Source organism: Sebastes umbrosus, chromosome 1 (assembly GCF_015220745.1).
Source record: "Sebastes umbrosus isolate fSebUmb1 chromosome 1, fSebUmb1.pri, whole genome shotgun sequence".
NCBI classification, from domain to species: Eukaryota; Metazoa; Chordata; class Actinopteri; order Perciformes; family Sebastidae; genus Sebastes; species Sebastes umbrosus.
Window position 1 is genome coordinate 29,738,525 of NC_051269.1, and position 24,163 is coordinate 29,762,687.

Consider the following 24,163-nt stretch of genomic DNA (forward strand, 5'->3'; position numbering starts at 1 on the left):
GAGTTTGCGAGTGATTGACAGCCGCTCAGAGACGGCAGGCTCCAGCTCGGCTCTGATTGGTTATTTTCCTCCGGTCTGTGAAATCTTGCAAATGCCATTAGGAGCACCGGAGGACACCAGGGACACAGAGGCACATGATTGTTTTCAGATTACCTGTCTCATGCACTACTGTCAGGATATAGTTTATAATTTTTTTTTTTTTTAATCATATTTGCGCCATGTTCTACCCACTGCAGCTTTAACTTATAGTACTTAGCCAATGATTTATGTATTACATAAAGAGACTTGCTCCTTTTGCTATTTGACTTGATGATTTGTGATGAGATTTAAGAAAAAATAATAAAATGTGTTGTTCTCGCATGCCTCTACGGTGAACGGATGATCCAAAACTTGATTAATTGACGTAAATTCATATCAAAACATCCTTTTACAAATTCTCACACACTTTAATAGGCTATTCTATCAAGAAAAACGCAACTACAAGCCAAGTATTATTTTCTGTAGGAGGCAATAATACGTAATTATACTTTTCTTAAAGGAGACATATCATGCTCATTTTTAGGGTCATACTTGTATTTTGGGTTTCTACTAGAACATGTTTACATGCTTTAATGTTCAAAAAATACATTATTTTTCTCATACTGTCTATCTGAATATACCTGTATTTACCCTCTGTCTGAAATGCTCCGTTTTAGCGCATTTCAACAGAATTGCATGGCTAGGAAACAGCTTGGGTCCATGTTTACTTCCTGTCAGCTGATGTCATTCACATACACTGCAACCAGGAAATAAACTGGGACACATTTAGAATGTTTACATTTAAAACTGTGAAATGGTCTAAATATTGTAAATTTGTGACATCACAAATGTACAGAAATCCTAACGGCTTGTTTCAAACGCACAATTTGTGAATACGAGCTGTGTGTGTTTCTTCATGGATTGAGTGTTTTGATACTTTCACAGTATTTATACATCACTTAAACCTGCTTTATAATATAAAAGACGTGAACATTTCCCTATTTACAATATGGGACCTTTAATTATTCCCTTAATTGGAACTAAGGGACCTTGACCTGACAGGCTTGTCCAAATGCTTTTGGTAATGTTGTGTATAATATTCTGGGTATTACTGAAGCATCCGGAGATTTATAAAAGTGTAAATGGCTGTATTAACTGTATATAGCTTACTTAACAGAATAGGTGAGAGTGAAATAAGATAATACAATACTAGATTTATTAAAACATGTCAAGATTGATTGTTAATGATCAGCTATAGCAACAAATCAGAGGGTGGCAGTAGTGGTTTCTCTGAGTTGTTTTCTGAACAGTCAGATACCACCGAAGTAGAAGAAGAAGAGGAGGAGGAGGAAGAAGAAACTGGAAGAAAGTAGGAAAAGAAGCAGGAGAAGAAGAAGTGGCTAAAAAAAACAACACGGGCAGTTTGGCTGTCTGTTAACAAACAAGGTTACACAATTACCTGAGAGGTATATATGACATCTAGTTTGTTTGAATGCAACAATACTTTACCTTCTTACTGTGGGCATCGTCTGGTGTAATAAACAGTATAGCTTACAGCTTCATACACAGGAAGACGCGTTAGTCTGTTATCAGCTAACAGCTAGCTGCTCTGGTAGCTGTCTGCGAGCTAAAACACGTTAACAGTCGTCAGCTGTTCTCTCGTTTAATCTTTCATTTGAGACCGTATTTAGTCGAACATGTTGTCAGGTTTAGCCAGCCGAGCTAATTTTAGCCCCTTGAAGCGCCTGTCTGTCATCCTGCTGCTCCTTCAGGCTAACACTGGCTGCTAACATTAGCTAGCCGCCTTTTAAAAGATATATATCTGGTGATGTTATCAAGAGTTAAATTAATATCACTTAGTCTGTCAGCCGGTTCACCAGTTACACGATTAACCGCTTTGTAATGTCTGTTTTTCTCCTTTTTAATCGATTCTTTAAGGTCAAAAGCGTTTGTAGAAACACCGTCTTACTCTTTAGCTAACTGAGTTAGCAAACAACAACGTCTATTAACGTTAGTTTAACGGCTGTAACGTTAACCGAGTTAGCCAACATCTAACGTCTGTTAACGGTAGTTTAACGTCTGTTAACGTTCGTTTAACAGCTGTAACGTTAACCGAGTTACTAAACAACTAACGTCTGTCAATGGTTGTTTAACGGCTGTTAACGTTCGTTTAAAGGCTGTAACGTTAACTGAGTTAGCAAACAACCAACGTCTGTTAACGGTAGTTTAACGGCTGTAACATTAACTGACTTAGCAAACAACTAACGTCTGTTAACGTTAGTTTAACGGCTGTAACGTTGACTGACTTAGCAAACAACTAACGTCTGTTAACGTTCGTTTAACGGCTGTTAACGTTCGTTTAACGGCTGTAACGTTGACTGAGTTACTAAACAACTAACGTCTGTTAATGGTTGTTTAACGGCTGTTAACGTTCGTTTAACGACTGTAACGTTAACTGAGTTAGCAAACAACTGACGTCTGTTAACGGTTGTTAACGGTAGTTTAACGGCTATAATGTTAACTGAGTTAGCAAACAACCAACGTCTGTTAACGGTAGTTTAACAGCTGTAACATTAACTGAGTTACTAAACAACTAACGTCTGTTAATGGTTGTTTAACGGCTGTTAACGTTCGTTTAACGGCTGTTAACGTTCGTTTAACGGCTGTAACGTTGACTGACTTAGCAAACAACTAACGTCTGTTAACGGTAGTTTAACAGCTGTAACGTTAACTGAGTTAGCAAACAACTAACGTCTGTTAACGGTAGTTTAACAGCTGTAACGTTAACTGAGTTAGCAAACAACCAACGTCTGTTAATGGTAGTTTAACGGCTGTAACGATAACTGAGTTAGCAAACAACTAAAGGCTGTAACGTTAACTGAGATAGCAAACAACTAACCTGTTAACGTTCGTTTAACGGCTGTAACGTTAATCTGTGTTGCACTGTTGAACATGTACGTTACGTGTTAAAGCAAGTTTTGCGTTTATTTATGTTGAATTCTACAACGGACTAGACAGATAAGATCATGTATCTGCATTACATGTAGGTTAATCATTAATAAATAACATGACTCATTCGTTGTTAGTTTATTTATTGAGGAAAAGCTTCTCTAAAACAGTGTTGTTATACAGTGAACACTGTGTGTGGGTGGCAAAACATTTAACTCCACAAATTATCTCCTCTTCATAGTACTGGTAGCAGCAGGTGTAAGGTAAAACACTGTTATTTTCATGATTGATTAATTGTTTTTTCAAATGTTTAATATATATAACATGTCAGAAGATTAGTGCCAGTCACAGTTTACCAGAGCCCAAAGTTGCCATCTTCACGCCTTGTTAGACCCAAAGCCCAAAGATATTCAGTTTTACAAAACGGAGAAGCAGCAAATCTTCACATTTGAGAAGCTGGAACCAGTGAATATTTGATATTTTTGTTTGATAAGTAACTTAAATGATTAATCTGATCTTGGCGATTAATTTTCTGTTCCGTTAACTGAGTAATCGTTCCGGCTCTGCTGCTCTGTAGGCTGTGCAGTATGGATAAAATCTTTTGTTGTGGTAATGTTTGCTTTGTTTTAGTATTTGGAAGGTGTAAAAACTTGCATTGTAATATAAAATGACTACTGATAGAAGCATATTCCTCATTTAATTCTGCTTAGCTGAACTCTATGCATTGCTTTTCAGATAACATCCTGGTGCATGATGTGAGGTGTGTAAAAAACCTTTTTGACACCTGGAAGTGTGCTGCTGATATGCTGGACCTGAGATTGACCCTCAGGAGCCCCCACTCTCACTTTTTTATGAGAGCCTGGGGAACATGTTGCCACAGATTATGGATCTAGGATATCATCTTCCATGAGATTCCCATTTCACAGTGCTTCAATCAAACAGCTGTAAGGACCATGGAGAGAGAAGCAGCTAAGAAGGAGATGGATGGCGTTACAGACACTGACGAGGAGATTCCTGATGGTGATTCCACCTCAGTGAACGAGTCTAGTCAATGGGAGGCCAGAGAGACTGATGACGAATATGAGCAGGAGGACAGAAGAGCCTATCTCAAATCTCAGGACACCCCAAATCCAGCCAGCCCACAAGACTTTGAAATTGGTGAAGCAGAGTATTGTGGATCTACAGAGGCCAAAGAGGATGATGAGGAGGCTTCAGATGGGTCCGAGCAAGACGACACGGCAGATCACGATGTTATAGATCAAGAAGAGGATGAGGAGGCGAAGGAGCAGCACATGAACGGGGAGTCCGGTTGGAGGAACGTGGGACCTGGACGGAGATGCAAATTGAGGAGCAGCGGGTCAGTTTCAGAGCAGAGCGGTCAAAGTGCTTTTTCCTCCATTCAAAAAGGCAATGTTATGCCAAGTGGTGGTCGGCACAAACAGGCCCGCAGACGTAACCACCACCACCATCAGCAGAACCGAGGCCGCAGGCGGACAGGCAACCAGCTCATCTTAGCTTTCAAGGAGATGCTGTCGGGGTCTCTGAGCTTCTGGTGCATTTCCTGCGTCCAAATGATGATTGAGATTATTGTCACATTAACTCACAATTGTGGAGTCGGTGTGGAGACTGGAGGGGTGAAACTTTACACCCTTGGGCAGCAGCTCTTTGTAAAGATCACAGATACAGCAGGGATGAAGGCGGACGCTAGTCGGATTCTGAATTGGACGAAATGCACAGGAACAGACCTGGTGGATAAAATTGTTAGGTCGGTAAAGTGGGTAAAGACAGCTGCCTTATCTTGTTTGAGACTTTTCTGTGCTTTGGTTATTCTCGGTTCCCAGTGGGCAAAAGGTGCGTTGTCTCGCCTTGGTGGAGAGAGGGGAAAACGCTATTGGACAGCTTTTCAAGATTCAAGGTTTTGGAAGAGGGTAGTGTCCCTGCTGGAGAGAGTCAGAAGCAGGTTCAGGAGGCATGGCCGTGTGCCGCCGTCCAGCCCTGACTCACCCGGCAGAGCAGGGAGAAGCCAGCCAGGCCAGGAGCTGGAGAGACTGCTGGCCTTGGCTGAGGTACCGGAGGACGAGCTCGACCCCTTTACAGTGCTCGGTGTGGAGGTGCACGCCACTGAGGCTGAACTGAAGAAGGCCTACAGACAGCTGGCTGTCCAGGTGAAAAATACAGCTATTGGATGCCTGAATTAATGACTAACAAATTTGATCTGAGGCTGAGTTTTCTCTTTTACTCATACAACCTTTTCCTCTATGCTTTCTTCTTCAGGTCCATCCAGACAAGAATAAACACCCACGAGCTGGAGAGGCGTTCAAAGTACTGAGGGCTGCCTGGGATATCGTCAGTAACCCAGAGACACGACGAGAGTACGAGTTGTGAGTACACAGAAAAATCACAGGACATGTAAATTCTAAAGCAAAATAAAAATAAATCTATTTTAGCAGTAGTATTTTTTTAAATCTTTTTTTCAGTTACAATAAAAAAAAAAATTCTGCAGTTGTAAAGTTATATCATCAGTTTGGCAAAATTGAATATTCAAAGTTCTTATTTTTTTCCTCCTCTTGTTAACCACTGCAGAGTAAACAAACCCCTTAGTGGACACTATCCTTACATTATTTGTACAAAATACAAATACAAATTTGTATAAAAGTTTCCTACAATTTAAATATATGTAAAATAGTGATAATAAATAGAGACTGACTGGATCCTAGATATATTGTTTAAAGATATGTTTTTTTCTGAAATTATTTGGGTTAATGGGCCTAAAATTGTAAAGTGATTTAGAGTGAGTTTGACTCTTTAGGCCTGTTACGATCCTCTTTCATCAACCCGTCCGTTTGTTTCCCTTGCAGGAAGCGTATGGCGGCAACCGAGCTCTCAAAGTCCATGAACGAGTTTCTCACTAAACTGCAGGACGACCTGAAAGAAGCCATGAACACCATGATGTGTACCAAGTGTGAAGGCAAACACAAGTACGTCGCTACTCAACGCACATCAGCTGAACTAAATCAAACTGAAGTTAATCATTATGTATTATACATCGCTAAATCGTGTCTAATGTAGTAAACCTTCGTGACCTGTGTCTGTCTGTGCAGGCGGTTCGAGATGGATCGTGAACCTGCTGAGGCCCGGTTCTGTGCTGAGTGCAACTGTTGCCATAGTGCCGAGGAGGGGGACCTGTGGGCCGAGTCCAGCATGTTGGGCCTACGTATCACATACTTTGCCTGTATGGATGGCAAGGTGTACGATATTACAGGTGAACGTTTAAAGATCATCATCAGTAACTAAACAGTGAGACATTCTGTAGTTTGCATGAGCTCATATATGATCAGTATCCACCCCACTCAGTGTTATATTCGCAGGTTAAAGAAAAGCTTCAGAGCATTTTTTCTCTCAGTCATGTGACCTGTTGTGATGCTGTCATGTTTCAGAGTGGGCAGGCTGCCAAAGAATAGGCATTTCTCCTGACACGCACCGTGTGCCCTATCACATCTCTTTTGGTTCAAAGAACAACAGCAACTCCGCACGACACAGGTACGTCCCTTTCAAGTGTTGCTTGGTGCTAAAGCAAGTACTATTTCGTCCTCCTCTTCCTCATTCAGGCCTACATATTGCCTCATAAGCTGATTTTGACAGATAGTTTTGGGGAATTTTACATATTTGGAACATCTGGCATAGTTTTCCAGTTTGAATATTTGAAGCAAATACCAGTGGCAGACTAAAGAGTCCTCCTTTTAGACACGTGGTGCTGTAAAATGTATTGCAGTATATGATATCTCAATTACTGAAACAAAATTAAGACAAGGTTAACTGTTTTGTAAAATGTTTTCTTAAAAAATTAACTTAAAGGTCCCATGAGCCATCAGGATTTCTGTAAGGTTGTGATGTCGCAACTATACCATATACGTATAGTTATTACACCGCTTTGTTTAATACTCGATTCTGATTGGTCAATTACAGCATTCTACAGACTGTTATTTCTTTATAACGGACCGTTGCTATGTATAACAGACCGTTGCTATAGACGCAGTTCTGATCTCTGACTCTGGAGAACAATTTTTGTGTCAAATCAATGATTTCTTAAGTAAGTAGCTGTGTAAAAAAGTGGGATAATGTACAGCAAATAAATGCAGTACCTGTGAGGGTTCCCGGACAATATTTGTCATTAAATAATAAATATATACATACATTTACATAAAGCAAGCATATTTGCCCACTCCCATGTTGATAAGAGTATTAAATACTTGACAAATCTCCCTTTAAGGTACATTTTGAATAGATGAAAAAATTAGCATTAATTTGCGATTAGAAGCGATATCATCCCTCCCCTAATATCTTTACAATTTGCCATTATCTAATCTGCTCATGTGCTGTTGCCACATGACCATCTATAAAAGCAGAAAACACCATAATTTCACTTGAGGCTTCGGCACAAAAGATCACTGAACTTTCCAACTCTGACTTTCAGGACGCCCTCAGAGCCCGCCCCAGGTCCGACCAACCCTGCAGACTTACAGGACTTCTTCAACCGCATCTTCAAGGGAGGACCTCCCAACGACATGGCTGCCAACGGGGGCTTCTTCCCCTCAAGTCCTCCACCCCATCATCAACCACCCGGTGCGAGTGCAGCGCCCCCGTTCTCCCCTCCCCCGAGCCAGACAGGTTTCTTCATGCCGGGGGCTCAGCGGCCAGAGCCCAGCGAGACGTGGGCTGAAAGTGGCAAACCTCCCAGAAGGAGGAAGAAGGTTCGCAAACCCTTCCAGAGGTGAAGCCTGTCGACCTCTCAGTGTATCGACATAGCAACACAGGGACACAATAAATAATGGCCATGTTTGTCTCTCGCCTGCCTGTTGGCATGCCAAGATCTGAACTGGAGATAATTCATAAAGCTGCGGTCAGATCAGCCAGAGGAGAGAGAGAGAGAGAGAGAGACTGGATGACGAAGAGGAAGGAGCCTGTTGTCTGAAGTATTGAAGGAGGGTGGAAGAGGTGGCGGTGATGGTGCTTTACCTCTCATTTCACCTTATTGTTTTGTTGGTCTTTAAGACGACTGTAGCCTTGGCATTTAAATCCTTATCGGGATGCTGTAATGAGACGTTTTCCTTTCATAACTTCCTGCCAAATCCTGCAATGCATGATTTATTCACCTGCATTTTAACACTTTGGTTTTCTCACTTTTGTTGTTAATGTTTTGTATAAGCTTAGTTTGAGACGTTGGCTCCGGACTGAGTGACACCCGAAGAGATAGTTATGGATCACTATAATTAACATGAAGAAGATGATGATCTGGGCAGCTCCACTGTGTCAGTGGTTACTCATGTTGGATTTGCACCTCGCCCACCGTATTTCAAGAATGAATCGAAACCAGTTAAAGCCAACACATCTGAACTAAATTTACATAAAGTGCAAAAAAGTGTGAAACGTTTTTTATTGGTGATCTGGCCTGAGAGTTTCCAGTAAAGTCATAGTGGTGTGAATCTCTGGTAGTGTGTCTACAGACAGCAAGATTTCAATACCTCAATGAAAGTCACATGCAGTCAACCTCCAGCATTAAGGATCCAGGGAGGCTACTAGCATCTGTGTAATTCTTCCTTGTTCTTTATATTACTATAAACAGGCAAATTGTGTCCTAAACTGACATGATGCATAATTAAATATTACCTGAATCTTTCTAGAGTTGTGAAATGCTGTCTAGAAGTTCAGTTTCAATGGTGAGATATTACAAAATCCTTTCAGCATTATTACTATATGAAGATTTGGCCATTCGTGCAGAAATAGTTTTGCTAAAATTGAAGCCGATATGTGTGTGACGATTACCAGAAAATCACATCCTGCTTTTATCAACCTCTCTTTTCAAGAGCCAGTGAAAAAAATAATGTAAAATCGAAACCCAAATAAGTGATTTGGAGATATGCTGATTCAAACATGCTAAATCTACCTGCTGTTTATTGTTCCAGCTCCAGATTGACGTCCTAATTACAGCCCAGGTTCAGATGTGTTTCTATAATACTGAACCCCGACTGAGCTGCTCTCTAAACTTTAAAAGTGACACCTTGACATTTTGAAATGTTGATATTTTATTTTGCCAGGGATTCGTTGCTGTTTTGAAGACCACATAGAATTGATCTACACTGCCCCCTGTTGACTCACTGTTGGTCATAGTTAACCTGAGTTACAAAGCTTATGGTTAACAGCACATATATAATGTAATTTGATATCTGAAATTGTGCTGCTAAGCCTGACCTGTATGTAAACTTATAATGCTGTCAAATTACTTTTTTTTTGCCATCAGCATTGTTACTTTGTCTATTTCTATCTTCACAGAGAGCCTTGAGTAAGACGACCTTTAAAAACATAATGTTTGCGTTGTTTTTCATGCTGCTACTGAAAAACTAAACGTTTCAGTCGTCTAAATTTTAACACCATCTTCATCAGCTTGTTAAGTGCCATTTTATGCCAGCGATTATGTTTCCGGGCATATTAAGACATGTTAAGTCTACATCAGTGATCCGTCACCCAGCTCAGGACAAGTCTGAAAAATAAACATTCACAAATAATAGTGCTCCTCCTGAGTGTGTAGAGATCAAATCAGATGCGTTTCATTATTTTTATTTCAGCCTGCAGTGTCATCTCAGTGGCTCCTGGCGGTTTACAATTAAATTCATGAATAATCATACTCTTAAAGTTTTGCTTTTTTTAAGTCATGTGCTATAAACTGGTGTTTTCTTCTGGTTCTCGGATGTGGTTCAGCTCTCAAAATGTCAAGGTCACAGCTTCACAGAAAATCTAAATCTAAACAACTGATTTCCTTGTGTAACTATGTAACAACATGAAGGGGGTGAGAAAAATAATAATTTGTTGTATTTTGGGTTTTGTTTCTTGCATAGAATTAATTTAAGTTTCATCATAAGTTAATTTAAGCAAACAGCTGTTCTTGTTTACACCTGATATGTGAAGGTTGTGAGAGTGAAATGGCAGTTGTGTGTGATAAGGCATTTGATAAAGGCTATTTTTTATATTGACAGTTGATGATGAAAAGTACCATGTTCAATGTTTTTTTTGTTGTTGTGTTAATTTGCACACCCACCCCTGTATTAACATCAGAGGGATTTTGAACAGTCATCGGTGATTTAGCCTAACCGGACTCCTCCAGCTGCAGCTGAGTAGGAGGTGTAGCTCGCTAAGCTAACAGCTCATCTGCAAATTAAGATATTTTTTTGGGTAGAATGTTAAATGAGTGACAAATTTTTGGAAAACAACATTGGAGTCGACATCACACTCTGGAGAAACCCAAGTATCAGAAGTATTCTCTGATATTGTAATGTGGGTTTGTCTGGTAGCTTGAAAACATGAACCTTTGTTTCAAGCTTGCTTGAGTTCATTGAAGCAGGATGTTAAGTTCGCCATGTTTCTTTTCATGTGTCAAATTGTTTTTCGGTTTTACGCATTTGACCAGTTTCCCAGACCTGGATTGAGTTGTCGTCAACGAAAATGGCTCCTTTAAATGAAGTCATAATGAAAATAGTCCTGAATTTAGTTTATTCTGGTGAAAAACAAATTGATAGCATAAAAGAAGGTTAGAGCTAAACCCAGATCTGTGAGGCTTTAAATTAGTTTTTCATATTGGGCAAGGTTAAAGTCAGATCACTACTGTCTGATAATAATAAAGAAACCAACAAAAATTACTTTAAAAAATATTTAATTCACAGATTTTTTTCATTTTACATACTCATTTAAGCCTGGAATATCTAAATTCCTATCCACATGTTCAGAAAAACAGATTTTTTAGATCATATATGTCATCAAATATCTATCTCAACTTAACTTCCCTGTCTGGGAAACTGGATTCACAGCTGAAACCACGTTGAGCAGAGCGCGTTGTCGTTTACCACACCTTGACTTGAGAATGTACAGTGCTGTATGTTAAAGGTAGCAGCAGGTCGAAGTACAAAGAGGTCAACGAAAGAAGAGCCACACTACAGATTTTTTTCTTTTTTCTTTTCCAAGTTTTTAAACAGAATATGCAGAAGTATTGCAAAAAATATCTGACAATCATCAGGGTTTTTTTTGTAGGGAATTATGAGGCGAGTTCCCTGGCTGGCAAACAGTTTTAAAAATTTCACTGTTGGGTTTCTTTCCCCCGCTTTCTCTGGTTTTCAAAATAAAAGAGGATTTCCTATATGCACATTTGTTGTTCTGTTGTATACATACATTATTTCTCAGTTATTTAACATCACATATCAAAGTTATACCATTTTTTAACATACACAGTGACAATGAAAGCAAGGTTACATGTATCATTATAAACATTGATAAGAATCTATTAGAGGAGCCTGTTGGGTCACATCCTTCAATATTTCATTTTACTGTAAACCCACACTGAAAAGGGCTGAAAGGGTGTCACTGTTTTACCTCATATGGCTTTTCCATTCTCTGACCTTATTAACCAAACGGAGCTGTGGCCATGGAAAGAGGGCAGGGCACGTCTACCGTCTGCTCCTTAAAAGGAGTTGTTTCAGAGGAGGTGCAGATTACTGCAGGCAGCTTGATCCCAGCCTCATTCACTCACTTGACTTATTATAACCTTTCACAGATAAGATAAGGTGGAAGAATTGTAATATCATGTTTCATAACTGCAATTTAAACCCAAGAAAATCCTCCAGATCAGTCAGAAGCAGTTTTATGATGCCACATTATCTTTCCCTCTGGCAGTGAAGCGTTCCTCAGCTGACCAGCAGTGAGCACTGTTCCTTCTTCTAACTAACATGATTATCTTTCTATATGCAACATGTAGACACACTGTTACAAGGCTTAACTATGTTTAATAAATCAGGTCTGAGCTGAATAATGCTAACTTTGTTGTAGCTGCAAGGAGGAAGCTGACATGTTGAATCCGTCACAGCTCATAGAAGTCAACAGTAAAACTGACTGAAACATTCTCGTGATTGTCTGAACTTCCTGCCGTCCCATGTGATAAGTCCCACTCGTCTGGTAAGATGTACATCCGTCACGCCACCCTTTGACCTCCACTCCCTGACGTATCAACAGTTTTTATCAACTGGGAACAAAAGCTGCGTTACAAATCACATATTTGTTCTTTTTTACTTTTAATACGTACTGCAGCTGCCTTTACAAAGTACGTACTGTTGCATAGAGTATGCATACAATTGGGACATACTACTCTGTCATTACGTCTTGAACTTTAACCCTCTTGCTCATATATCTGTTGCACAGAGGATTGTGAGTCAGAATTGCCAGAAAACAAACCGGATGTAGGACATCCTGGTATTTTATTTTTTACAACATACTGCATATGACATACTATGTATTGAGACATACTAAATCTTTTTTTGCATACTAAATAGTATGTTAGTATGAGCAGTGGAACACACAGATAAACTGCATATTTCTTTTCCTGTGTGTTTTTTAAAATCAAAAAGACACACGGTTCTCTTCGATAATGACCTCCAGAGCAAGACAGGCTTCTATATATTTTGGGTTTGATTGATAAGCATCACCTGTTTTTCTTTTCCTCCATTTAAAAAAAGGGGATTACTTGTACTCTACATGTCATTTTGCTGTCAGAACATCTTTCAAACCTGAATCTCGACAGCCTTGTGAGGATCAAAACACTCTTGTGATTACATCATTTGGCCCAGACCGGATGTTCATCTTGTAAAATATACACCTGTAAATATATCTGGTTACAAATAAGACAATATTATTTATATCTAAAATATTTCCCCCTCTACCCCCCCATCCTTCTCTCTCTACTGATATAGAAAACATTTATATGATCGGATATGCATCAATAACTGCTTCAGCTCGTGCTGATTACACTTCAAACTACAGCTTGCCTTTCAGAAGTCCGATGACGCTGCTGAGCTGAGAACAGTCCCGATAGGCCACCAGGCCGCCTTGGTTAGCCCAGCGGTCTGCTCCTTTACACTCGGTGTACGGCTGGTGATAGGTCAGTTCTGTCTGGTGATCCGGTGCTCCAGACTGTAGACACTTGTTCAGGTCCACCACCCCCCCTCCGAGGGCTCGCAGCAGGGCGTGAGGAGCGCAGGAGTCCCACTTGAAGGTGCTTCCCTCTGAGAGGACGTAAACATCAGCCAGGCCCTGGATGACACACAGGATCTTGTAGCCGGCTCCAGAGGCGTACATCAGCTTGTCGGGGCCGCACAGCGAGGTCAGGGCTTCCTTTACCACCTGCTTCTCACTGGAGCTCAGAACCGCAGACAGCCCGCCTCCAGGTCCGTCTTTAGGCCGGGACACTGAGCAGATGTTGATGCTGCCGAAAGACACCCCCCAGAAATGCTTCCCTCTCCAGCTGTGAACACAAAGAATTAGTGGTAGGTTGAGAACATTTTACTTTACTTTTCCAAATGTTAGCAGTTATGTGTCTGTCTGCCATTTGGTGCTGAGCAGAGAGTGTACAGTGGGGATTTAGAGCTTTTTTTCTATGAAAACAGCTGCCTGCTGCATCTGAAAATGACGCTGTGAGAACAGTGAGAGTGAACCAAAACAATAAAGTTACAGACCAGACAGCTAAACGATGAGCTGAGACTTACTATAAAGCTCCGTAAAGCCGAGGGGAGCTGTTCATCACTACCAGCGACTCCTTTCACATTGTTTTTACGTTGTCATTTGATGCATTGTTATTATAAAAATATTGATTTTAGCTGCTGTGACGGCCCCAGAGTGCTGTTGCCTTGGTCCAGCCTTGTACTGTGTGTGTGTGTGTGTGTGTGTGTGTGTGTGTGTGTGGAGCTGTGGTGCCATCACGTTAACTGGGAGCACCTGGCCAGTGTCCCTGAGCTGTTTAACCCCGCCTGCCCAGACGCCAGTGTGTCAGTCTCTCTTCACCACGCTGATTGTTTCTTTGTTGACTTCCTTTGTTTTACACTGACAACATGCACCTCACATTAACCACTGCCTTCCCACACCATCATACACTTCTGACTTCCACGCCTCATTTTAATTTTAATTTGTAAACTAATTTCAATAAATTTAAGCTTATGTTTGCTAAAGTTTGGTGAGCAGCTGCGGCCCACGAGCCGGTCGTAACAGCTGCTTTAAGGTTAAACGCTGGCAATGCAATCAATGTTATAACATCCTGGTTGTTAACACGGTTCAGGAGTTTCATCAGGTAGTCAGTCACCTCATCATCTAAACACTCCCCCACAGCTTTCTGATTGATCGGACACGTAGTCGCAGCATCTGGTGAGACTCAAACTACGTAGAAAAAAACTGTTCTGACACAATATGAGTTCTGGCTTTGTGAGGCGAAGAGAACGAGATCCAGAGACAAAGACAGAGAAAGAAAGGTACGTACAGTACAGATACACAAAACGTTTCCTCAACACTTCCAACATGGCACAAGTCTGAACTGAATGCCGTGATATTAACGTAAAGGCGGCAGTAGCTCAAGCTGAATCACACGGAGTGTAAAGTGACATGCCTGTTTATCATAACAAATCATTATTAGACAATTGTTTGATTCGGATAAACCTGATTTAATAACTTTTAAGAAATCTGTTGAGTAACTAATGTTCAACTAAATATTCAGCAAGACGCAGCTGCAGACTATTTGCCAGAGTAAGAATTAACTGTTGTATTTTCATTGGAGTTTGCATGTTCTCCCCGTGTTAGCGTGGGTTTTCTCCGGGTACTCCGGTTTCCTCCCACAGTCCAAAGACATGCAGGTTAGGTTAATTGTGGACTCTAAATTGCCCGTAGGTGTGAATGTGAGCGTGAATGGTTGTCTGTCTATATGTGTCAGCCCTGCGATGGACTGGCGACCTGTCCAGGGTGTACCCTGCCTTCGCCCAATGTCGGCTGGGATCGGCTCCAGCCCCCCCGCGACCCCTAACGGGATAAGCGGTTGCAGATGGATGGATGGATGGATGGATTTTCATGTCCCTCTCTTCTTGTTGCTCTCAGGTGTTCCTGATGTGTGATTAGTGGGTGGCCCTGCCCCCATATTTAAGGGAAGCTGGAGGAGAAGGAGCTCAGCCTTCTGTCCATCTGGGTTTTTCTTTTTTGCTCCTTGTTTTTGTGTTAATTTCTTTTGAGGATGGAGGTCTGAGGCCTGTACTACGAAGCGAGTTCAACATACCCAGGGTATTGTCTCGTTATCTGGCTTAACTAACCCTACACACGAGATCCCACTAAGCGGTCCTACGATGGTGGTTATCAACTCGGTAAGTCAATCTTGCTCTGAGCGCGTTTACATCAACGGGGTGGTGATTGCAGCATCCGACCAATCACAAACATGGACGAGTCTACTGTCAGCAGAGCGGCACATTTAACAAACGAAGAGCAAACTATAATATTAGACGAAGCACAGCTGGCTAAAGAAAAAATGTACAATGTGTGAATGCGTAAATTACCAGATTTATTCATTTAAAGGAATACTCAAAAGTCAGATATAGTCGTCTAGATGGGGCAGTGATATTATAAATAGCTTTCAAAATAAATCGGATGAATAAATAACACTTCACTACACACTTTAGTAAGCATATGGCGTGTATGACTATTTCATCCTTCTTTCAGCTGCGTCCCCGACTCCGGTGGTGTGAAACGGACTTAAGAGCAAGTAAGAAAATAAAAAAAAACACAGCATGCAGCTGTCATTTCTGCATTTCTCAGTTTGATCCGTGTTGCTGGGATTATGACTTAAACTTCTTCGTCTTTGTGTAATATTATCATAGGATCTGCGCACCGAGCTCTGATTGGTCAGTAGGCGGTGCTTTCATACGAGTTGATCTCTTATCTGGAACATAACCTGCTCCGGAGCAGGTTGTAGCAGGTTGGCTTTATCTGTAGTTTAGTTTCCTCACTGTTTTTATAGTTTGGGAGGGGGGTGCTCTGGGTCCTACAGCGTCTGGTGTGGCTGGCCCAGACTCCCTCCATCCTTTTGTTCTCCTGGCCCAGCCTCCAGTCTCCCATAGTTTTTGCATTATATGTAAATACAATTTTTTTTCTTGTTTGAACTAAACTCTTGGGTACGGTGTCCTTTATATGTTGCTGTTCACATGATTGAGCCAAATGTTTTCCTGTTGTGGCCGTAACAACCTCTCAATATAATGTAGTCCAGTACAACACCATCACTAACTATGACCTCACATTGTAGAAGAGGACACACTGCAGATTATATTTTTTACTTACCCTCCACTTGATGGGTCTTTGTAGTTGAACGGCTGGTTGATGACGCCCATGACGGGCTCGCCTGTGCTCCGGAGATAAACCCCGATGAGGACCAAAGCACAGTGCAGACCTGAAGGAAACAGGTGGCCCTCCTCCAGCACCTCCTCTCTGCCCTCGATGTACTGGCTGGTGGCGTCTTAAAGGAAAAACAAGAGATAAACAGTTCTCACTGACTTGTTTCCCAGATAAATTCACTGCATCACACAGGAAACCAGTGAGCCTCTCACCTATGGGGTCGATCCAGATACCGAGCTCAGAGGGGCTGAGGGGCACCGTCAGACCGTCTGTGCTGGCGTCGACGGTTGCCGAATCTTGGTGGATGGCTCGAGCCAGCAGAGACGCCGCCGTGTGGTCGCCGTCCAGCACCGTGGCCAGCAGCGCCGCCGTCTCCTCCTCTGTACCGCACACCGTGACAGTCACACTCTCTCCTGGTGACACAAAGTCAACGAGGCTAAATTTGATTTACTTTAAATATTTACACAGCGCAATGTGCTGTGAGCTTAAATATTTGGACAGTCACACGTCGATGTGCTTCATGTTCTGATTATTTTAGATGAAAGATGTTTCGGTCGCTGTGAGGTTCAAGTGCAGATCATTAAGTCAAGTGTATTTTTTAGTCTTTCTAGTCTTTACTCTACCCACATGAAGCTTGAGAGATTATTATTATATACCACTTCTTAATCTTATATTATATTTTTAACTGATAAAGTCTCCTATGTTATTGCAGCGGCAAGCTTAAATCACATTTTGGTCGACTAGTTGTTTTTATAATGCTTTTTTCATGCTGAATGATTTATTTCTAAGATACTTATGAATACATCTCTGGTAAACACAAGATTTAAAATTGTGCTTTTGTGGGATTCTTTGTAGAGAAACTTAGTTTTGCAGATCTGTCGATCAAGTCAACCAAATGATTAGTCGACAAAATCGTATGAGTGTTAGTCGACTAAGAACTTCTTTGGTCGTGGAAAGCCCTAATTTCATTTTTATCAATCATTAACAAAACCAGGGAAACTAGTAATAAAACGAGCCTCCTACGCTGGAACAATAACTGGCCCCATGTTTTCTGTGTGTCAATTAATTTAAGCTATTTTGATTATATACAACTTTATTGAGGAATATGTGCCATCTGACCACAACATCAACGAGAGCTGAAACTAATAGTCGATCAACAGACAATTATCTGCAACTATTGTGAAAATCGATTAACCGTTTAAGTAATTTATTACACAAAAACGCCAAACATCGTCAGGTTCAAGCTTCTCAAATGTAAGGTCGATAAATGTAATGACTGATTCTGTTTGTATTATGTGATGGTAAAATAATTATTTGAAGGCTTTGGAGTTTTGGAGTATTGGTATAACAAAACAAAACATGTAAAGACGTAGGGTTAGGCTTTTGTAAATTGTTAGTTGCAGCCTTAATATTAACTAATTCAAGAAGGAAGTAAAAACTAGATTTTTTTGAGATAGGGCCCATCAAAAGAGTAGGTAATAATGCAGGATCTGACTTTGTTGAACCTCGGGCTGTCCTCGATCAACAGAATTCTTAGTCGACTAACACTCATATGATTTTGTCGACCGATTGATTAGTTGTTTTAATAAACTGAGCTTCTCCACAAAGAATCGCACAAAACCACCACTTTAAATCTTGTGTTTACCAGAGATGTGCTCATACGTTTCTAAGAAATAATTCATTCAGCATGAAGAAAGCACAAAAATCAACTAAAGAGATATTAGTCGACTAGGACCAAAACAACCGATTAGTCAAGTAATCGACTAAGAGGGGACAGCCCTACTTCATAGTGAAATTACCACGTGGTTTATCATAGCCTATATTTACAGGAATACCGCATGTCATAATGGAGGGGTCAGCCCTAGTTGAAGCAGCAGTACTGTAATGGTGCACCCCAGTGCAGGTGCCCATTTTGTCCAGTTGATAATGATAATTAACTGCTTAAACTGCTAATCTGAATGTCAGCCGTTGCAGAAACAAAAGGATGATAATATTCCCGTGCATGATCCTGACTCACCCCGAACACACGCTTCAGGATATGGACTCTGTGTGGTGTTTGGACAGATTAGATTTAGACAAACTAAAGTCTGCTTTAAGCTTAAAGTTATCGCATCCAAAGTTAACAAGAGAACATGAACATGAACATGTAGTGTGTTATCAGGTCATTACCAAGCCCGTTTTCAAACTTGTTGGACTCCTCTCCATGGATGAAGCCAGCCATCTCAGGGAACTGAGCAAAAAGAGCAGACACGACATGATCACAGTTGATTCAGTGACAGTGACAGTCCATCCTTTAAGTCCAGACGTCTCCTCACCTGAGCACCAACATCATGCCGGATCATCTCCTGGATCACCACGTCCGCCAGCGTCTTGAAGTCCTGGACGAACTTCTTGTTCTTGTCGTCTCCGGTCTTCTCTTGTACGAGGAGCTGGAAGAGGGGAGCCTCCTGCCGGCAGACCCGAGCCACATTAGCCGCCTTCTCAGCCACCCGGAGCAGCTGCCTCAACAGATCAGCCATGTCTGAACAGAAACAAAACACAAGAGAGACGGAAACTGTGTGAGTGTTAAAGAGAAAGAGAGAGAGAGAAAGAGGCTAGGCAGGTCACACATTTGCACATACCGAGCTAATTATAGCCTTAAAATGAAAACAGGGCATTTCTGAAAAAAGAGTGTGAGGGAGGAAAGAGTCTTCTGGTCTTTTGCATGTGAACCAACACATTATAGAATAGAAAGCTTTATTGTCATTGTATTAAATACAACAAGATTCACAGTTGCCACTTCTGGTCAGTGCTTTAAAACAAAAACTTGACAAGAGTAAACGAGGCAGATAAAACATATAACAGGTAAAACACACACACAGTATATAAAGCAAATAAAACAGGTAAACTAGATGTAATAAATACATATAAACAGAAGTGTTACACTAGAAATATAAAAATAGATGTAATGTAAACAGAGGTAATTGCACTTGTAAAATAGGTAGGGTAGATGTAATAAATAAAATGTAAATAAAGGTAGTTGAACTTGAGGTGTATATTGCATCAAGGATATTACACAGACAATATATATATCTGCAGAAGACAAATGCATGACAGATATGCAGCTCACTCACAATTGCTCTCCAAAAACACACACAGTTTCCACATAATTACTCATAAAGTATGGAACACTTTATAACCAATCATCTCATAGTAGGAGAAAAGCACACTAGGGTGTGTAGGAAGTGGTATAGTGCCACCTACACACACTGTTGAGTGATATTTAGAGTATTACACTGTTGTTATGGGGATGGAAAAAAAAGGCCTCAATGAAAACTAAAATGTTAATTTAGTTGTTTTGACTTGTAACTGCAGACAACATCACTCCAGTCTGATAAAACACAGGTTTAATAGAGTTTAGCTTAACATTTACGATGCTACATATATAATAAGGGAATTTAAGCCCTGTGAAATGATTGAAACCTTAATAAAAACCAGGTTACACACCGTTTAGTTTCCTCTCGTCTGTCGCTCCTCGGTAGCTGAGTGTTTCCTGTCCGACCTGCAGTCACTAAACACGGATGATGTTGGTGAGATGTGAGGATAGATTCAGTTAAACAGTGATATATTAAAGCGACTAATTAACACTGAGCTCTCTCTCTCTCTCTCTCTCTCTCTCTCGCTCTCTCTCTCTCTCTCTCTCTCTCTCCCTGGTTTCTTGACGTCAGTGTGAGTTTCCTCTCTAAAGGAAGAAGAAGGGCGGACGGTCCTCTCACATCGAGGCCTGCAGAGAGGAGGTGAAGACAGACGCGTCATCAGAGCGTCATCAGAGCAGAGCACGGTGAGATGTTTATATACAAGGAGAGGACAACCCGGAAATGCAGCCAGGCTATGTTCACTGTAAATGGGAAATTCAAGCTTCTGAGGTCGATTAAAAAGTGCCATTTTTACATTTTCTTGTAAATATCAACTTTAAAGCAGCAGTGGGTAAAGTTGGAGCAAATATGATTTGTGTGAATTCAAGATCTGAAACAAAAAGTTATATTTAAAGGTCCCATATGTATCATGCTCATTTTCAGGTTCATACTTATAATTAATGTTTCTACTAGAACATGTTTACATGCTGTAATGTTAAAAAAACACATTATTTTTCTCGTACTGTCTGCCTGAATATACCTGAATTTACTCTCTGTCTAAAACGCTCCGTTTTAGTTAATTTCAATGGAATTGCAATGGAATTGCGTTGCTAGGCAACAGTATGGGTCCATGTTTACTTCCTGTCAGCTGATGCTATTTACATACACTGCAACAGGAAATAAACTGGGGCACATTTAGAATGTTTACGTTTAAAACCACGTAATGGTCTAAATATTGTATATTTGTGACATCACAAATGGAAATTTCTGAATACGGGCTGTGTGTATTTCTCCGTATATTGAGCATTTTGATAGTTTAACAGTATTTATATAGCACTTGAACCTGCTTTATAATGTAAAAGACATGAAAATCTCACTTTTTACAATATGAGACCTTTAATGAAACACACTAACATATTAACCTTGATTTTTTTAATCTTAGCCCAACAGCTTTATTATGCAGAAATAGGACAATAACTGTTGGATCATAGTTATTTTAGTAAGAATACAGCCAACTGCACTGCCGTAAAGTACCTCATAAACAGTATGTCCTTAGCTTAACAGATGGAATAAGAGACATATAGGCTAGATCAAAGGAACACAAAATTAAAAAAGGGTCTAGCCTTAATATAATTTTGGAGTGCCTTTTCTCCATTTGCCCTTGCACTCTTACAGCCCCTGTTATTGTCTTTCATACATAGACACAGTATATTATTTCCCCCTCTTGCCTCTGCTCCATATACAGAATGTGAGAGGTTGCCATGGCTCTTCTCTTTATCAGATTGCTGAAGTTCCCAGAAACTAGAAGGGTGATGACTTATTGTCACTTTCTGACCCATATTCACTCCAAATGTAATAACTAAATTTACTAATTAAGCCCCGGTAATCGTATCTACAGATTATAAGAGAGAAGAAAGGGAAACACACTGTCATGTCGACTAGATGTGCAATGTGTTTTTGGGCAGATATTTTCAGACTGGCATTGTGTTCATGTTTGACAGAGCATCCAGTTTTGGCTGTTGCAATAATATAACCTAATTTTTTAATATGGTGAAAAAATGTATTTGTAACTTTAATTTGGATGTGCATGTGTAACTTCAGTGTGGGAACTTTGAGTTTAAATACTGCTTTTGTACTCAGATGTTCACAAAAGCACTTGTTTGTTTTTCTTAGTTTCGACAGGTTATGTAACTTTACCGTGGATATAATTAGTGCTCCATTTTTTTGTTCTACTTCCTCATATTTCTTTCTGTTGCTACAAATCTTGTCTGCACATTCACAGACTTTCATTTATCACACAGATTTGTTTCACAGGTTTATAAAGGGTGATATACAACCTTGTAGGCTTCGAAATTGTTTCTCATATATCATTGAACCTTATTTATTTGTGCCCACAGAAGTGCTGAAAGATGAAAATGCGTTCTGTAGGAATTCTGAAATGTTTTCAGCCCACCTGTAGCTTTTACAGTCACCTAATAACGATAGATGTTTTGGATAACAAACTGCACACTGACTATGCTAGACATGAAGACTCAAAAGCTAAACGCAGAAACTTGATCACAGTGAAATGGTACATTTTCAGAGCAAATGGTTTTTGGTTAAGGCTCTGACCGCTGATATCCATTAGTCGTGCATTATGGCAGATGAGAAGCCTTCGTGTGGTTGATCAATACTGTTTAGTGTCCACAGTGAACTGGGCGAGGCAGCCGACACACTGCTGGATGAGCCATCAGTCTCACTTTCAGTAGGATCCTTACAAGACGGAGCAAGTTCTTCAGATGGAGGTAAGAAACTAAATGATTGAGGTAAATGGTTTTATTTTCATTTGAAATATTCCTAGATGATAATAGTGGATGCATCGCGTTACAATGTATTTAATGTATAAAAACATACAGAAAAAGAATGATCTCTATCACAACGTCCTAATGTGGGGGTAAAACATATGATTGGAATTGATTTAAATTGTTTGTTGCAGGCCTCAAAGAAGAATATGTCAGACCTGGAGAGTGGCATGGTCACTATTATCAAAGTTTTCCACAAATACTCGGGTCACAAGTGCAACCTGAAGAAAGCAGAGCTCAAAGAGCTTATCAACAATGAGATGAGTCATTTCATAATGGTGAGTTATGGAAGTAAACAATTTACAGATAATGGACTCTTAACAAGCATGTGTTATTTGAATGTCTACTTTGAGTGTGTAACATCTACAACGTGTTGTTGTAAATCAGATATGTTGACCAGTAGTGGAATGTAAGTACATTTACTCAAGTACCGTACTTAAAGGTCTTATAGATAAAAACATTTTGTAGATGAATATTTTTTAGGGCTGTCAATCAATTAAAATGTTTAATCGCATGATTGTGCATGATTAATCACAATTAAGCGCAAATTAATCACACTTTTTTTTTTTATCTATTTAAAATGTACCTAAAGGGAGATTAGTCAAGTATTTAATACTCTTATCAACATGGGAGTGGGCAATTATGTATGCTTTATGCAAATATATGTATATATTTATTATTGGAAATCAAATAACACAAAACAATGAAAAATATTGTCCAGAAACCCTCACAGGTACTACATTTAGCTTAAAAAATATGCTCAAATCATAACATGGCAAACTGCAGCCCAACAGGCAACAACAGCTGTCAGTGTGTCAGTGTGCTGACTTGACTATGACTTGCCCCAAACTCCATGTGATTATCATAAAGTGGGCATATCTGTAAAGGGGAGACTCGTGGGTACCCATAGAACCCATTTTCATTCACATATTGAGATCAGAGGTCAAGGGACCCCTTTGAAAATGGCCATTTCAGACTTGTTGTGAAGCCAATGCAATGGAACAGGGGAGGGAGAATGTGACATCTAGTGGCTGAATTTGATCAATAGCACCTTTGAGTACAATTTTGAAGTATTTGTACTTTTGTTGAGTATTTCCATTTCCTGCTAATTTATACATCTACTTCACTACATTTCGGAGGCAAATATTATACTCCACTATTTATTTGATAGCTTTAGTTACTTAGCAGATCATTAAGTAAGGGATAACGTACGGCGAGCCGGTCATTGTTGTGAAAGAATCCCCGACAGGGCGATGCCACACCCTGACGCGGAGGGGAGGGGTCTCTCATCGCCCTGAAGAGGATTCTTTCACAACAATGACCCGTTATTGTACATTATTATTATTTAAGAAATCAATAATTTGACACAAAAACAGTCCGCCAGAGTCCGACATCAGAGCTGCGCCCATAGCAACGGACTGTCATACATAGCAAACGGTCTGTTATAAAGAAATTACAGACCGCAGAACGCCTTAATTGACCAATTAGAATTGAGTATTCAACACAGCCGTGTAATAATACAAAATATAAATCAGCTAATATATTATGATGTATTCATTAAGCCTCAGATACTTACTGAGCTTAAAGTTAACATAACATGTACACGTTTCAGCTTTGAATGTCACTATGCTGACCAGTTTAGTCTAAAATATGGCAAATGTACAGAGGATTAACAAACTTTTCTCTGTCACCACCTTCAGGCCAAACAAGTTTCATCCTATCCAACAATGTTGTTTTCTGGTGTGTAATGAGCATTTCAACCTCATGGTGTCTCTAGCACAAATGTTTCATTCTATTTTCCTGCTGAACAGAAAATCCAAGAGAATGAGATTCTGGATGAGCTGTTTGCGGACCTCGACCAGAACGGAGACCTGGAGATTGACTTCAAAGAGTTCATCGCCCTCATCGCCATGGTGACCTCCTCATGCCATGAGCTCTTCCTCCCAAGCCACCCCAATGATTAGTTAGCACGTATACTCATTAAAAATGTGAGAATCATAGAAAAAG

General features: G+C 40.3%; 3 protein-coding genes across 4 annotated transcripts; 2 read left to right on the forward strand and 1 right to left on the reverse strand.

Annotated features, from left to right (window-relative positions):
• Positions 1-1,320: 1,320 nt before the first annotated feature.
• Positions 1,321-9,997, forward strand: dnajc14 (DnaJ (Hsp40) homolog, subfamily C, member 14). 2 transcript variants are annotated; one of them, XM_037777126.1, is made up of 8 exons: positions 1,364-1,484; positions 3,209-3,230; positions 3,703-5,132; positions 5,242-5,348; positions 5,826-5,945; positions 6,069-6,229; positions 6,405-6,507; positions 7,442-9,997. In XM_037777126.1, exons 3-8 carry the CDS (start codon positions 3,921-3,923, stop codon positions 7,740-7,742), a joined length of 2,004 nt encoding a protein of 667 aa, XP_037633054.1. In that variant the 5' UTR covers positions 1,364-1,484; positions 3,209-3,230; positions 3,703-3,920; the 3' UTR covers positions 7,743-9,997. The 2 variants fall into 2 exon arrangements, with proteins under 2 accessions (XP_037632331.1, XP_037633054.1); XM_037776403.1 differs by lacking the exon at positions 3,209-3,230 and having other exon boundaries at positions 1,321-1,484.
• Positions 9,998-10,657: 660 nt separating this feature from the next.
• inpp1 (inositol polyphosphate-1-phosphatase) lies at positions 10,658-19,938 on the reverse strand. The gene is made up of 6 exons (XM_037795863.1): positions 19,687-19,938; positions 18,516-18,721; positions 18,370-18,430; positions 16,413-16,613; positions 16,147-16,321; positions 10,658-13,306 (listed from the first exon to the last, which is right to left on the reverse strand). The coding sequence occupies exons 2-6, from the start codon at positions 18,717-18,719 to the stop codon at positions 12,820-12,822; spliced, it is 1,128 nt and encodes a 375-aa protein (XP_037651791.1). The 5' UTR covers positions 18,720-18,721; positions 19,687-19,938; the 3' UTR covers positions 10,658-12,819.
• Positions 13,196-24,162, forward strand: LOC119483545 (protein S100-B-like). Its single transcript, XM_037762169.1, has 7 exons — positions 13,196-13,328; positions 14,164-14,303; positions 14,920-15,179; positions 19,908-20,020; positions 21,996-22,099; positions 22,291-22,434; positions 23,968-24,162. The coding sequence occupies exons 5-7, from the start codon at positions 22,094-22,096 to the stop codon at positions 24,118-24,120; spliced, it is 303 nt and encodes a 100-aa protein (XP_037618097.1). The 5' UTR covers positions 13,196-13,328; positions 14,164-14,303; positions 14,920-15,179; positions 19,908-20,020; positions 21,996-22,093; the 3' UTR covers positions 24,121-24,162.
• The last annotated feature ends 1 nt before the right edge of the window (position 24,163 follows it).

What these genes read in the sequence shown, in the direction of transcription:
- inpp1 (XM_037795863.1), bottom strand. Translation starts at nt 18,719, where the DNA reads ATGGCTGATCTGTTGAGGCAGCTGCTCCGGGTGGCTGAGAAGGCGGCT. An exon ending in GGCATGATGTTGGTGCTCAG is followed by an intron (nt 18,431 to 18,515) that starts GTGAGGAGACGT and finishes CTTTTTGCTCAG; the next exon opens with TTCCCTGAGATGGCTGGCTT. An exon ending in AAAGACCCATCAAGTGGAGG is followed by an intron (nt 13,307 to 16,146) that starts GTAAGTAAAAAA and finishes TTGTGTTCACAG; the next exon opens with CTGGAGAGGGAAGCATTTCT.
- LOC119483545 (XM_037762169.1), top strand. An exon ending in AGATGAGTCATTTCATAATG is followed by an intron (nt 22,435 to 23,967) that starts GTGAGTTATGGA and finishes CCTGCTGAACAG; the next exon opens with AAAATCCAAGAGAATGAGAT.
- dnajc14 (XM_037776403.1), top strand. Translation starts at nt 3,921, where the DNA reads ATGGAGAGAGAAGCAGCTAAGAAGGAGATGGATGGCGTTACAGACACT. An exon ending in ACACGACGAGAGTACGAGTT is followed by an intron (nt 5,349 to 5,825) that starts GTGAGTACACAG and finishes TTTCCCTTGCAG; the next exon opens with GAAGCGTATGGCGGCAACCG. An exon ending in CAAGGTGTACGATATTACAG is followed by an intron (nt 6,230 to 6,404) that starts GTGAACGTTTAA and finishes GTCATGTTTCAG; the next exon opens with AGTGGGCAGGCTGCCAAAGA.